This window comes from Sinocyclocheilus rhinocerous, unplaced genomic scaffold (assembly GCF_001515625.1).
Source record: "Sinocyclocheilus rhinocerous isolate Xijiao unplaced genomic scaffold, SAMN03320098_v1.1 scaffold777, whole genome shotgun sequence".
Lineage (NCBI taxonomy): Eukaryota > Metazoa > Chordata > Actinopteri > Cypriniformes > Cyprinidae > Sinocyclocheilus > Sinocyclocheilus rhinocerous.
In genome coordinates, this window is record NW_015649562.1 from 531 (window position 1) to 13,585 (window position 13,055).

Below are 13,055 nucleotides of genomic sequence, written 5' to 3' on the forward strand. Positions count from 1 at the left end.
TGCATAACATAAACCCAATCAAATAAATGGTTACATGAAATGTAGTTTTTGTTGAAATAAAAACATCATGCTTTTATTGTGTAATGACGTTCTTATGCACTTTATGAATTTTTTGTGAGTTTGTCACTCACCGGTTATTGTGGTCACATTGTTTGGCAAATTTTCGCAGGCGGAATCCAGTCATTTCATAGGAATCTGCACCATCTGAAGGTAATTGTGACTTTTTATCTCACAATTCAGACTTATTTTCATCAAAATTGCTAGATATAAACTCAGAATTCTTTTTTCTTGAATTCTGAAAATACGCCTCAACTCTGTGACTGTCCCTTTAAAAATATTAGGCCTAATATATAAACAATGAATGACTTTTTTTTCACCACATGGTTCAAACTGAATTTCTCACACTATCAATATTTCATTTGGTAATGTTTACATCTGTATTGGGCTTATCATACTGTTAAAGGAACAATATTGATTTGTGAAATGAAATTTAAAAAAAAAAAATTGTAGGCAGATCACTGGGAACGACCCGCAAGAATAGATTGGTATTTGTGTGGCGGCCTTTGGTGTATGGTGAGAACGATCTTTCTATGTTATTATAACTGGCATTTGTCATAAATCAGCATTGAAGCCTCTCGTTGACCCATGTCTGAGTCCAATATAACTGAGATTTACCCAGCAGGCTGTCCAGCAAACACACTGAGGAGGGCAGTGAGGTGTCAGTGATCCCATGAATTCTTATGCGCCGGGCACACGGTTCTGCATCAAATCTACTGACTCTGGCACAACTGGAAGAGGAACACGTTTACACAAATAATTAAACCCAGCACTCTTTAACCCATGTTCAGGCTGGAGACCAAACAAGATGGTAATGTATTCCACATGTTGGTATCAGGCCTGAAATACGGTGTTATTTGATTGTGCCTTTCAGCATTCTATCTTAAAAGAGAACATACCGGTACTTGATTTCCATTTGCCATAAAATGACCAGACACAACAGCCAAACAAATCAAATTTCCTCGGAAAAAGTGGTATGTTTACAAAGACAAATTATTGAATGAAGAGCCAATAAATCTGCAGCTCATAGGCCAATGATCCATGACTCATTGCAAAACGGCTCAGAACGGTTTATGTGTAGTAATTTAAAATATGACTCGTTTTATTGCTCATATTTACTTGTAACTTTAGCACGTCCTGCGCGTGCTTGATAGGCTATAGGCTATACAAAGCGAATATTTATGCGGCAAGTCTGATTATATTCTGATTTATTTGCTACCTACTGCAATTCAGATGACTCCGTTATTGATTTAACGTGTAAAAACGTACATTTATGAGCATAACGAGTTCAACCTGAACGTTTCGTCAGTTCTCTAACAGGAACCCTCAAGTGTTTACAAACAAACCGTTTCTTAACTTTTAGGCTACTGTTAGTCGCCAAATTATATATTCGACGAAGAAAATGTAGGCTAGTAATCAAAAGTAGGCTATTTATCGTTTTGAAAACAAATGAAAAAATGCAAAACTCCAAAGCTGCCTGTGTCTGTATTTAATTTTTAATATTTGAAAGGCAGATGCGTGTTTTATACATTTATATGTTTTTCTACATTTTATGTGTCTATAATTTGTATTATATTCCTCTGACATGAATAATAATAGATTGAGTAGCGGCATGATTTGAGCGTCAACACTGACATCTAGCGGTTGGTGTGAGCATTGCATGAGTAGTAGACGAAATCATTACATTTATTTAACTACTATACTTAATTGATGTGTACATATGTTTTGTGTACAAATATGCCGTTTGAAGTTAGGTATGGTTTAATTCTCCGCCATTTGTAAGGAACAGCTTTCATAATCTCTCTAAACATGATCAGAGCATGTATGAAGACACTGAAAATGTACGATGCATTTGCACTATGATTTACTGGGCCGTCTCAGTCTTGATAATACACATTGTGGCCAGATTCACAATGTTTGTGTAGATTTGTGTCTGAGGAATGTTCAACCGAAATCAGTTTATTTTATAAATAGAAAGGCCAGTGGGATTGTCTAACAATAGAAACCAGCTATTCCAGAAAAGAACCTTGAAGGTTAAACAAGAATATGTAGCATTTTGTAAACAATGTGGGAAAATGTGTGAGCATCATGGAATTATTTCCCAGTACTCTCATGTCGAGAGCCAGGGTTAATTGTGTAATATTGTTTTCAAAGTCCCAGATGAAATGAAGCATGGATGCTAATGAATGCAGGCTTTGTGTTTATCTGTTCAGACTGCAGCAGGCCCTCCTGAAAGAGACGCTGCATACATGTTATGAAATGTTCCACTTTATTTTGCGCAAACACTTTTAACGAGTTTCCAAATTAATCTTGTGCTCTGGATTCTTTGGATTAAGCACAAAAACGTACTGTTTTGCTGTGTTTCTGGGATGTGGCCTGGATGATTAAAGACCCCAAACTGTCAAAGTTGAATGAAGTTAGGGGGCCACTGGGGCGATGAGGTAGCAGCGTTTCTGTGGAAACAAATCCACATACAGTCACATGGCTTCATACTAATGAATATTCTCACCACCTCCTTCCAGACTGACCAGTTTGTTGGTCACTTTTGGCCTATGCCATCATCAGCATGAGCTTTACAGGGATCGATCTGTCTTTTAATGGGACAGCCTTATTGAAACCAAATGACACAGAAACACAGGCCGCTCTCTATGGTGAGTAAAGCGTGTTTTAACTCATTAATATGATCTACTAGCATTTGGCAATTACAGCGTCTCATCTTTAACAGTATATTTTACTGTTTTATCATTTAAAACCAAGCAAATGTGCTTATGCTATCTATATATTTTTTTCTTTTCTCACACAGAAGTCAAGGTGTTCAATATCACCCTTTCTTCAGTAGCTCTGTGCATCCTGACAGTGACAGGAATCATCAGCTGTATCTTGTACCGAAGACACAGAATGTGAGTAAACAGATGTAAAAAAAAAAAAAAATGGAATGAATTGGCAATGGCATTTTTTTGTGTGCAAAATATTTCACAAAGTTTGCAGTTTTAATTTTAAAACCATAGATATATTGTTCAAAATGAAAACAAAAAGTATTTTTGAAATGAAAAGAAAGATGCATTTTTATAGCTACGGAGCAGAGACACGATGATGGAAGTATATGAGATGGGAGAAAAAAAAAAATATTTCAATGATTTTGTGTTTTCTCACAAACGTATTTTTCCCCCGAGAAAATGTGCATTCACTTCCAAAAATTTTCCTCCCACCTCATTATGTCCATTACAATATTTTTACGAGGGAATGTAAACGCATTGAAATATACTTTATTTCAGCGCTTTTGAGTTTGCTTGCAAAAGCAATCCTAATGATTTTTAGCATTAAAGAAAAATCGATAATTTTGACCCATACAATGTATTGTTGGCTATCGCTACAAATATACCCCAGCGACTTAAGACTGGTTTTGTGCTCCAGGGTCACATATTTCAATGCTTTTGCATTCACTCACAAAACGTTTGCATTCCCTCAAGAAACTTTGGATTCACTTGCAAAACTTTGCAATGGAAAAAATATATGGTGGGAGGGAAAAGTATTTCAACATTTTTGTGCACAAACGCAAAGTTTTTGGGAGCTCAATATTTTTGCGAGAGAATGCAAATGTTTTGAGAGCAAACTCAGCATTGAAATAAATTGTATTTCAATGATTTTGTGTCCCCTGAGAAACTTTGCATTCACTCGAACAACTTTTGTGATGGAAATAATACAAGTTGGGAGGAAAAACTATATTTTAAGTAAAGATCATGTTCCATGAAGATATTTAGTAAATTTCCTACTGTAAATATATTAAAACTTAATTTTTGATTAGTAATATGCATTGCTAAGAACTTCATTTGGACAACTTTAAAGGCGATTTTCTCAATATTTTGATTTTTTTTTTTTTTTGCACCCTCAGATTCCAGATTTTCAAATAGTTGTATCTCAGCCAAATATTGTCCTATCCTAACAAACCATACATCAATGGAAAGCTTATTTATTCAGCTTTGAGATGATTCATAAATCACAATTTCAGAAAATTTACCCTTATTAAACTGATTTTGTGGTCCAGGGTCACATATTCTTAGTTCTTAGCCGGCAGCCATATCACCCTGCAACCCAAGACTGGTTACCCACTGAAGCTAAGCAGGGTTGAGCTGGTCAGTACCTGGATGGGAGACCTCCTGGGAAAACTAGGTTGCTGCTGGAAGAGGTGTTAGTGAGGCCAGCAGGGGGTGCTCACCCTGTGGTCTGTGTGGGTCCTAACGCCCCAGTATAGTGACGGGGACACTATACTGTCAACAAGCACCGTCCTTCGGCTGAGACGTTAAAAAGCGAGGTCCTGACTCTCTGTGGTCATTAAAAATCCCAGGATGTCTTTCCAAATTATATTAAAAGCATTTGTCAAGTTGAATGAAATGACTTTATTTATTGCATTATTATATAATTTATTCCAATGCTTCCGAGTTTGCTGGGAAAAACTTTTGCATTCTCTCGCAAAAGTATTGCGTTTCTCCAGAGAAGGCAAAGTTTATTGCAAAAGAACGCAAAACTTTTGCGAGAGAATGCAAAGTTTTTCAGAGGAACTAAATACTTTTGCGAGAGGATGCAAAGTTTCACAGGGAAAACGCAAAACTTTTGTGAGCGAATGCACAGTTTTCCACAAAAGCGCAGTACTTTTGCAAGAGAATGTAAACGTTTTGAGTGCGATTGCAAAGTTTCTCAAGAATTTCCAAAGTTTTGCTAGAGAATGCAAAAGCATTGAAATATTTTTCTTTCCATCACCAGGTCCCTTATAGCAGTGTTTCCCAACCTTTTTTTAGTCGCGGCACCCTTTGGAAATTTTAACAAACTTGTGGCACCCTACAAAATTAATTTTGTCACAATATTTTAATTTCTAATTTCGATATGATAATTTGAAAAGTATAGATATTCGGTACAACAGGAAAGAACTGCAGAATATAATGTCATACAGATATTTTTAATATTAAAAATTGTCCATCAATGGTGGCAATCAGAAGGCTAATTATTGGCGACATCAGAAATGTGGCACCCCGGTTGGGAAACACTGCCTTATAGGACTCCGTATATAGCTGTCTTATTTGGTCTAGACCATCTTATTGGATCCTAAAGTGTGTCTAATAGCTGTAATGGTACGTATCTTTGTGTCACAGGAAGTGTAAGCGGGCACGCGTCTATGAGAGCGCTGTGGCCTGCGAGGTTCCTGAAGAGCCAGTGGGTGTTATGTGTGTGAGGAAAACCCATAGTTGTCGTAACCCGCTCGCCCTGTTCAGAAGACAGGAGGGGCTGAAGGACAACTCACGCATCCACTACATCTACACCAACCCTCTGCCTGTGGGACACGAGGAGGACAGGATCCCCCCTCACACAGTGTCCATACACACCCCACTCCCACTGCAGGACTACGCCAACGACCCCAACATCATCCTAGCCCCGCCCATTTTTTACATGCAGCTGTAGAAAGGTAGTATTTAAGGAACAGTTTGCATCATGTGATGTGACACAAAAAGAGACGTTTAGCAGAATGTTCGTGCAGCTCTTTTTCTTACAATGTAAATGAATGCTTGTGTAAGACAAAGGCTGTGCTTCTTTTTCCACACAGTTTAATTGGCTCATAAAACAGCTGATGAAAGCGTGCTTTACAAAAGAAGCAGAAAGTGAAATATATCCACCAGAAAAGCAGATAGAGACCAAGACTGAGAGAGAACAACAGGGAAAATCACTGGCGCTCGTTACGACGATGACAAAAAAATCAGTCAATATTTTTAGACAATCGGCAGAGTTTCTCGGATCAGCCAATCCAGAGCCACCTTCCTGCCTTGCCGCTCGAGCTCCGCCCCAACCGTCTCCCGGCATTTCCTGTGGTAGTCATTCACCCAATCACGCTGCAGGATGACAAATATATATTATTACAGCAATCCATGCAATAATGGAAGCCATTTCAGAGTGGTTTAAAGGATTTATGTACTCAAATATTGTGTCTCACACGAGGTCTTAGCATTAAGCAAGTATACTTCGGATTTTACATGTATGCTGATGTGATTTGATGTAAACTACCTAATCGTAACATGATGTAAATATTGTCATTAGCAGAGTACGCAATCACACATAGCCAGATTTTTATAACTGCTTGCACATGTTTTGAATTTTTTTGCACTAGTTAGTTTGTCCACAAGGTGGCAACACTGACCCACTGAGATTGAACAACAAATTATTGGAAATGCAACTACTTGAGTATTACTTTGAAAGGCTGTGTGCTTTGCTACAAGTGTACGCTAGCATTCGTGTCAAAACTGAAGTATACTTTGGGCTTTAAAAAGGAAGTATGTATGAGGAAGTATGATGTGACGTGTAGCCAAGTATGGTGTCCCATACTCGCAATTTGTGCTCTGCATTTAACCCATCCAAGAGCACACAGCAGTGAGTAGTGAAATAAATAAACACTTTAAAACAAACAATGTTTGTGAGACTTTTTTCATAGTTACAAACGGACTACAAACAGCCTAACAGCTAAAAACACAGCTCACTATTAGCATGCTAATTGGGGGTGTTTATACAACACTATTTATAATTTTTTTTGCCAAAAACAAAACTTTTTATGTATTTTATCTGTTTATTAAGACAACAGCAGTATTTTGTGGGCCTGAAAATACAAACGGGTTACAAAGTTTTTGAAAACAATACCATTATCATCATGTAAAATACAAAAAATGCGAAACTGTAAAAAAAGTGATCTCATTCGCTTGTGTATTACGTGCTCAATCTATATTTATGTGCGCAGGCACGCAGTGGTTCTTTACTAAGTAGCATCACCAACTACTGGGCTGGCATGAATAATACAGCGTTTTAGTTTTTTTCGCAAAACTTTTAAAAAAATGCAAAGGAAAAAATTTAGTTTTTAGTACATTGTTATCATGTAAAGCACCACTACTACTTAACTAAAACTAAACTAAATTTTAAAAAAATCTATCGGCCCTAATAATGTTAATTTTTAGCTTTTAGCATTTTTCCCATGACTAAGATGAGACGACAATAAAGTACCGTATTGGCCCGAATATAAGATGACCCTGATTATAAGACGACCCCCCTTTTTCCAGGAATACCTTTCGGAAGAAGGCTTTTTAAAAACCAAATCTTGTTTTTTTCTCAGTAAAACACATTTTGTCTTCAATTATTTTCATATTGCATATTTTTCCTATTTTCATTTTTGTTTTGAAAGTATGGTAAAAAACTGGTAAAATGTACCAACAATCACATTTAAAAAATATACACTTTTTGATATACCATAAAAAATAAAAAACAGGTAGCCCATCTGAATTAGAACATTTAGGCTATCCATCTATTAGTAGCCTACCAAAATCTTATTAACAGTAGAAGTTAAATCTTACTGTAGTACTGGGTTCTGTCTTTCTGGGTACTGTCTTACGTTTTAAAATCACAAAGGGAGTTTGGTCCCATCAGGCTAACGTGACAGTCACGACTCATGCAGCTGTAAGGTTTTCTTTTTCTTTTGTTTTTACTCGCGATCTTTACAACACGCATTACATTACGTATTTCATGACACACTCGTTTTATGCGTATTTGGCGCCACCTATTGTTGTGGGTGTATTATTGACATGTCAAAGTCTAGACCCTGAATATAAGATGACCGCGTTTTTTCAGATGTATTTCCAAGAAAAAAACATTGTCTTATATTCGGGGCAATATGGTAAATAAAGATAACTGTGATTATATCAACATGTAATATCATTGACGATAAAAGATGAGACTAAAATGTAATTTAAAAATAAAAACTTTACAAAAATATCGTTTTATTTTTGTCGAAAAAAAAAGAGGAGACAAACTATTATGGACTGCTGTACACGCCTCTACTACACGAGCTTTCATGTGTGCGGTTGCCAGATTTCAAGAGTTCAAATCCACAAATCAGAGCTTATCTGTTAAAAGGATACATTTTCGGCCCGGTGTTTCACTTAATTTTTGCAATCTGGCAACCATGCGCTCTACATTGCGAAAGCACCGACGATGATCTGAAAACACCAACAAACAAGTAAGCTGAAGTTTAGCGATCTCCATGTGAGATGTTCAGCTTAAATGAAAGTGTCATTCAGCCAGTCTGTGTTCTGTCATGAGATCTCGACTATATTTTTTGCGATTATGGTTGCTAAATATATACAGTTGTTTTAATAGAGAAACATTATTGCAATTTGGAATTATTGGAATTAGGAATTTCATTGTAATAATATTTTTTTTGTTTGTTTTACCAGTTTTCATAATAGAGACAGACGAGAGTGTATATGTAAGTCTTTGATATTAATATATATAATAAATAGTCTATAATAAATCAATACATTAGATTAGGTAAAATAAACCATGTGTATGAGTTGATATGACGTGCATGATATTGATACGACATTCTATTGATTAGTGCTTATTGGTGAAAGTGCAATGCTTCTAATGAAATGTAAAAATACATTTCTGAAATGACAACAATTATAATTTTGAGCAAAATAATCTTTTTTTCTTTTTCTTTTCAGTTTAACCATTATACAGCATGACGAAAATGTGACTAAGTTTTCATAGACTAAAACTAGACTAAAATTCTCAGACATTTAGTCGACTAAAACCTGACTGAACAAAAACAGGACAAGTTGACTAAATATGATAATAACTAAAAAGTAAATTTTAGACAGGACTAACACTAAATTAAAAAATGGCTGACAAAATTAACACTAGGCCCTACTATTTATTGGCCTGCTCTTACCTCTTTCTGTGTCAGCAGGTCTGTGTTGATCATCTTCAGCTGGATGGGGACCAGGGTGAGGGGTTCAAATGTCAGACTACCTCGGTTTCTGTAGTTATACTGAAAGAAAGGAAAGGAAAAGCTGAAATAACATACACAAGATCTCTCAAAGATGCATTAAATAATTTTTGGTTTAGTGCTGTTATATCTTGGACTCAACACTGACACCTATTGGTGTGGATGAAGCATCACAAACATTTGGACAAAAATTAACCTTGATTAAACTGTGTCGAAAACTTGACTGAACAAAAACAGGACAAGTTGACTAAATATGATAATAACTAAAAAGTAAATTTGAGACAGGACTAACACTAAATTAAAAAATGGCTGACAAAATTAACACTAGGCCCTACTATTTATTGGCCTGCTCTTACCTCTTTCTGTGTCAGCAGGTCTGTGTTGATCATCTTCAGCTGGATGGGGACCAGGGTGAGGGGTTCAAATGTCAGACTACCTCGGTTTCTGTAGTTATACTGAAAGAAAGGAAAGGAAAAGCTGAAATAACATACACAAGATCTCTCAAAGATGCATTAAATAATTTTTGGTTTAGTGCTGTTATATCTTGGACTCAACACTGACACCTATTGGTGTGGATGAAGCATCACAAACATTTGGACAAAAATTAACCTTGATTAAACTGTGTCGGAAATCAATGTATTTTCTAGGCATAAATATGAACAGATTATGGTGTGATGTGATACAGTAGTTACCTTAGTTTTGGCAGGAATTACCAGGACAACGTTTTCCAGCCGAATGCCAAAAGATCCATCTTCATAGTATCCAGGCTCTGGAAACAAAACATGCACAAGACTCAAATTTACCTCAGATGTCATTCACAATATATGATGTAGAGATATCACTTAAATAATAATAAGAAAATAATTATTAAAGCGCGTATGCATTTCCCTACCATCACTGACAATCATTCCGGCCTCCAGAGGTTCATCTGCAAACGTTTTGTAGCTGATGCCACACGGACCCTCATGCACGTTCAGGAAACATCCGACGCCGTGGCCGGTACCGTGAAGATAGTCCAACCCAGAGTCCCAGAGAGAAGCGCGAGCAAACGAGTCCAACAGGTGACCTGCACACAAGAGCACAGTCCACTGCGACAAAACATTTCTCTCAACTTCACTGGTAAGACTGCTTCAAGTGTCTGGTTTTAAAGACGTACCTTTGGTTCCATTGGGAAAAACAGCAGCACTGACAGCGATGTGTCCCTTTAGGACATATGTAAAGCATTCCTGTGGAGATCAGAGCGTGGAAGGACAGAACTATTAGCATTATGGGTAGACCGACAGTTTTCAGACTGTAAAGTTGGAAGAGAGTTTGATCTTGAAAAAAAAAACTGTAGTTCCATCTCTGAATATCAAAGATAAAAAAAATTATTTCATAGTAGATATTATTTGTATTTATTTTAACTCAGGTGTTTACACATTCAAATATAGTTATTGCTCTTTCAGACAATTTAAATAAATATTCCAGTTAAATTAAAATGATTTATTACAATATACAATAATATATACACTCTTAAGGAAAATTGATATAGAAATAATGCATTAGATTTATAAAAAATTATATTTCATATACATGTAATCTTAGATTGACTGTGATTTCTTTTGAGCAGTGTTCATGTGCTTACAAGTACTGAGCCCCGGAGTCAATAAGATAAACTTCATTTAGAGAAAGAGTCCTGTTGGTTTCTGGAAGAGGCCTAAAAAGACACGACAGAAAAGGATACTTAAAAATAAAATAAAAATTCCATTAAGTGTTTCCTTAAATACTGGATTATCAGAAGAGCTGACCTGTAATGTATTATAGCCCCATTTGGTCCCACACTAGAGATAGTTGGAAAACTCAACCCAACAAAGTCTTTCTGTTGACTAGATAGAAAGAAAAGATTTTCAATTGAATATTTTTTATTATTTTTTTGCTGCCTCATTGTCTGCAGTTCCACAGATCACCAGTTAGTGGCGCCAAAATCTCATACAAGACAAAATTTATAAAAAATTATATTTCATATACATGTAATCTTAGGTTGACTGATTTCTTTTGAGCAGTGTTCATGTGCTTACAAGTACTGAGCCCCTGAGTCAATAAGATAAACTTCATTTAGAGAAAGAGTCCTGTTGGTTTCTGGAAGAGGCCTAAAAAGACACGACAGAAAAGGATACTTAAAAATAAAATAAAAATTCCATTAAGTGTTTCCTTAAATACTGGATTATCAGAAGAGCTGACCTGTAATGTATTATAGCCCCATTTGGTCCCACACTAGAGATAGTTGGAAAACTCAACCCAACAAAGTCTTTCTGTTGACTAGATAGAAAGAAAAGGTTTTCAATTGAATATTTTTTATTATTTTTTTGCTGCCTCATTGTCTGCAGTTCCACAGATCACCAGTTAGTGGCGCCAAAATCTCATACAAGACAAAAACAAGAAGTAATGCAGCATTTTAAATTCACTGCCAAACATGACATCAGTATTATGCTGCTGCAGTTCTTTATAGAAATATATATAAATGTAATTAAGTCATTGAGTGTGGATAAAATCATTATTTGATTCTTTTTGCAGGTCAAATGCAGCATGTTTGACTCACCTACGCAGTTCTTCTGCTTTATCTGCCACTGATATCTCTGTAACCGTACCTTTGGGAATCTGTACAAATCGAAAATACAAGCCTTATATTTTCTTCATTCATTCAATAAAAAAGGAAATTTTACTACAAAAAAAGCAGACACATGAGGAAAGACTCCTGAATATCTTTCCAGTGAATAAAACAAACTGTATACAATGATACCTCTTTCTCCAGCCAAGCAAAAAGTTCACACAGCGCCACTGCGTCTTTGATCTGTGATAAAAATAAATAAAGAGTATAAATAAAGCAAAAAAGTGTAAGCTTTCTGAACTATCTCTAGCCACGTGGACTTACATGTGCCATCTTCATGCCTTGGATCTCTGTGGGGTTCTTGATGGCTTTAGCCAGACATAAGGGTGTGTATGGGATTGCAGATCTGTGGGCCTGGACAGTTACAATTCTTTAATCAATAATATGTATTCATATTCAGCCACTTTAGATGGAAAAAGTAAAATAGCAAGACCTCTTGAAGGAATAGTTCACCCCAAAATGAATCTTTGCTAAAACTTTACTCTCTCACAGGTGATCAAAGATGGAGATGAGTTTATTTCTTCATCAGAACAGAAATGTAGCATTCCATCACTTGCTCACCAGTGGATCCTCTGCAGTGAATGGGTGCCGTCAGAACGAGAGTCCAAATAGCTGATCAAAACATCACAATAATCTATAAGCAATCCACACTACTCCAGTCCATCAATTAATGTCTTGTGAAGTGAAAAGCTGCATGTTTGTAAGAAACATATCCATCATTAAGATGTTTTTAACTTCAAACCGTTGCTTCAGACTAAATGAAAAGTCTTAAAATGGTCTAAAACTGTTTTTTGATGTGAGAGGACAACAGAGGATGGACTTTTTCACTGGAGGAAGCGTTATTATTGATTATGGACTGGTATTTTGACCAGAAGTGACGGTTTAAAGTTAAAACACCTTAATGATGGATTTGTTTCTTACAAACGCAGCGTTTGGCTTCACAAGACATTAACTGATGGACTGGAGTGGTGTGGATTACTTGTGGATTATTGTGATGTTTTTATCAGCTGTTTGGACTCTCATTCTGACGGCACCCATTCACTGCAGAGGATCCATTGGTGAGCAAGTGATGTAATGCTACATTTCTCCAAATCTGTTCCTCATCTACATCTTGGATGGCCTGAGGATGAGTACATTTTCAGCTCATTTTCATTTTTGGTAAACTATTCCCTAGCTATTGAGGACGGGTCATATTGCAACCATAAAAAAAATAAATAAATAAAAAAAATTCAAAACCCATTCAACTTCCATAATATGATCTACGTTGAAAGCATATACTGATATTTATTTAGGAAATAATATATAAGTATAAACTTGAAGTGCTTTTGAGCCACAAACTCTGAAATCACTGACTATCTGGACTCACCTTGGGTATGACTTGTGTAAGAGCGCAGCTGGCCTTGTCACAAATCCACATCTTCTCTTTGGGCGCCAGCGCCGCGCAAACTGCCCGCAGCTCCGTGTACACAGACTCATATGGAAAACACTGTATGGTCAGTTCTGGTTTGCTCGGGCTGTCCAGTTCCAAATGCTCCT

At 36.4% G+C, this 13,055-nt stretch overlaps 1 protein-coding gene across 1 annotated transcript in view; it reads right to left on the bottom strand.

Annotated features, from left to right (window-relative positions):
• Positions 1-5,796: 5,796 nt before the first annotated feature.
• LOC107710633 (xaa-Pro aminopeptidase 1-like) overlaps positions 5,797-13,055 on the bottom strand; it is an 11,922-nt gene continuing 4,663 nt past the window's right edge. The window contains 12 exon segments of the mRNA XM_016515461.1: positions 5,797-5,936; positions 9,229-9,327; positions 9,565-9,641; positions 9,765-9,938; positions 10,029-10,128; positions 10,204-10,216; positions 10,930-11,001; positions 11,093-11,170; positions 11,451-11,509; positions 11,652-11,702; positions 11,784-11,873; positions 12,886-13,055. The exon segment at positions 12,886-13,055 is cut by the window's right edge and continues 22 nt beyond it. Coding sequence (XP_016370947.1) covers positions 5,817-5,936; positions 9,229-9,327; positions 9,565-9,641; positions 9,765-9,938; positions 10,029-10,128; positions 10,204-10,216; positions 10,930-11,001; positions 11,093-11,170; positions 11,451-11,509; positions 11,652-11,702; positions 11,784-11,873; positions 12,886-13,055 — 1,103 coding nt within the window. The 3' untranslated portion in view covers positions 5,797-5,816.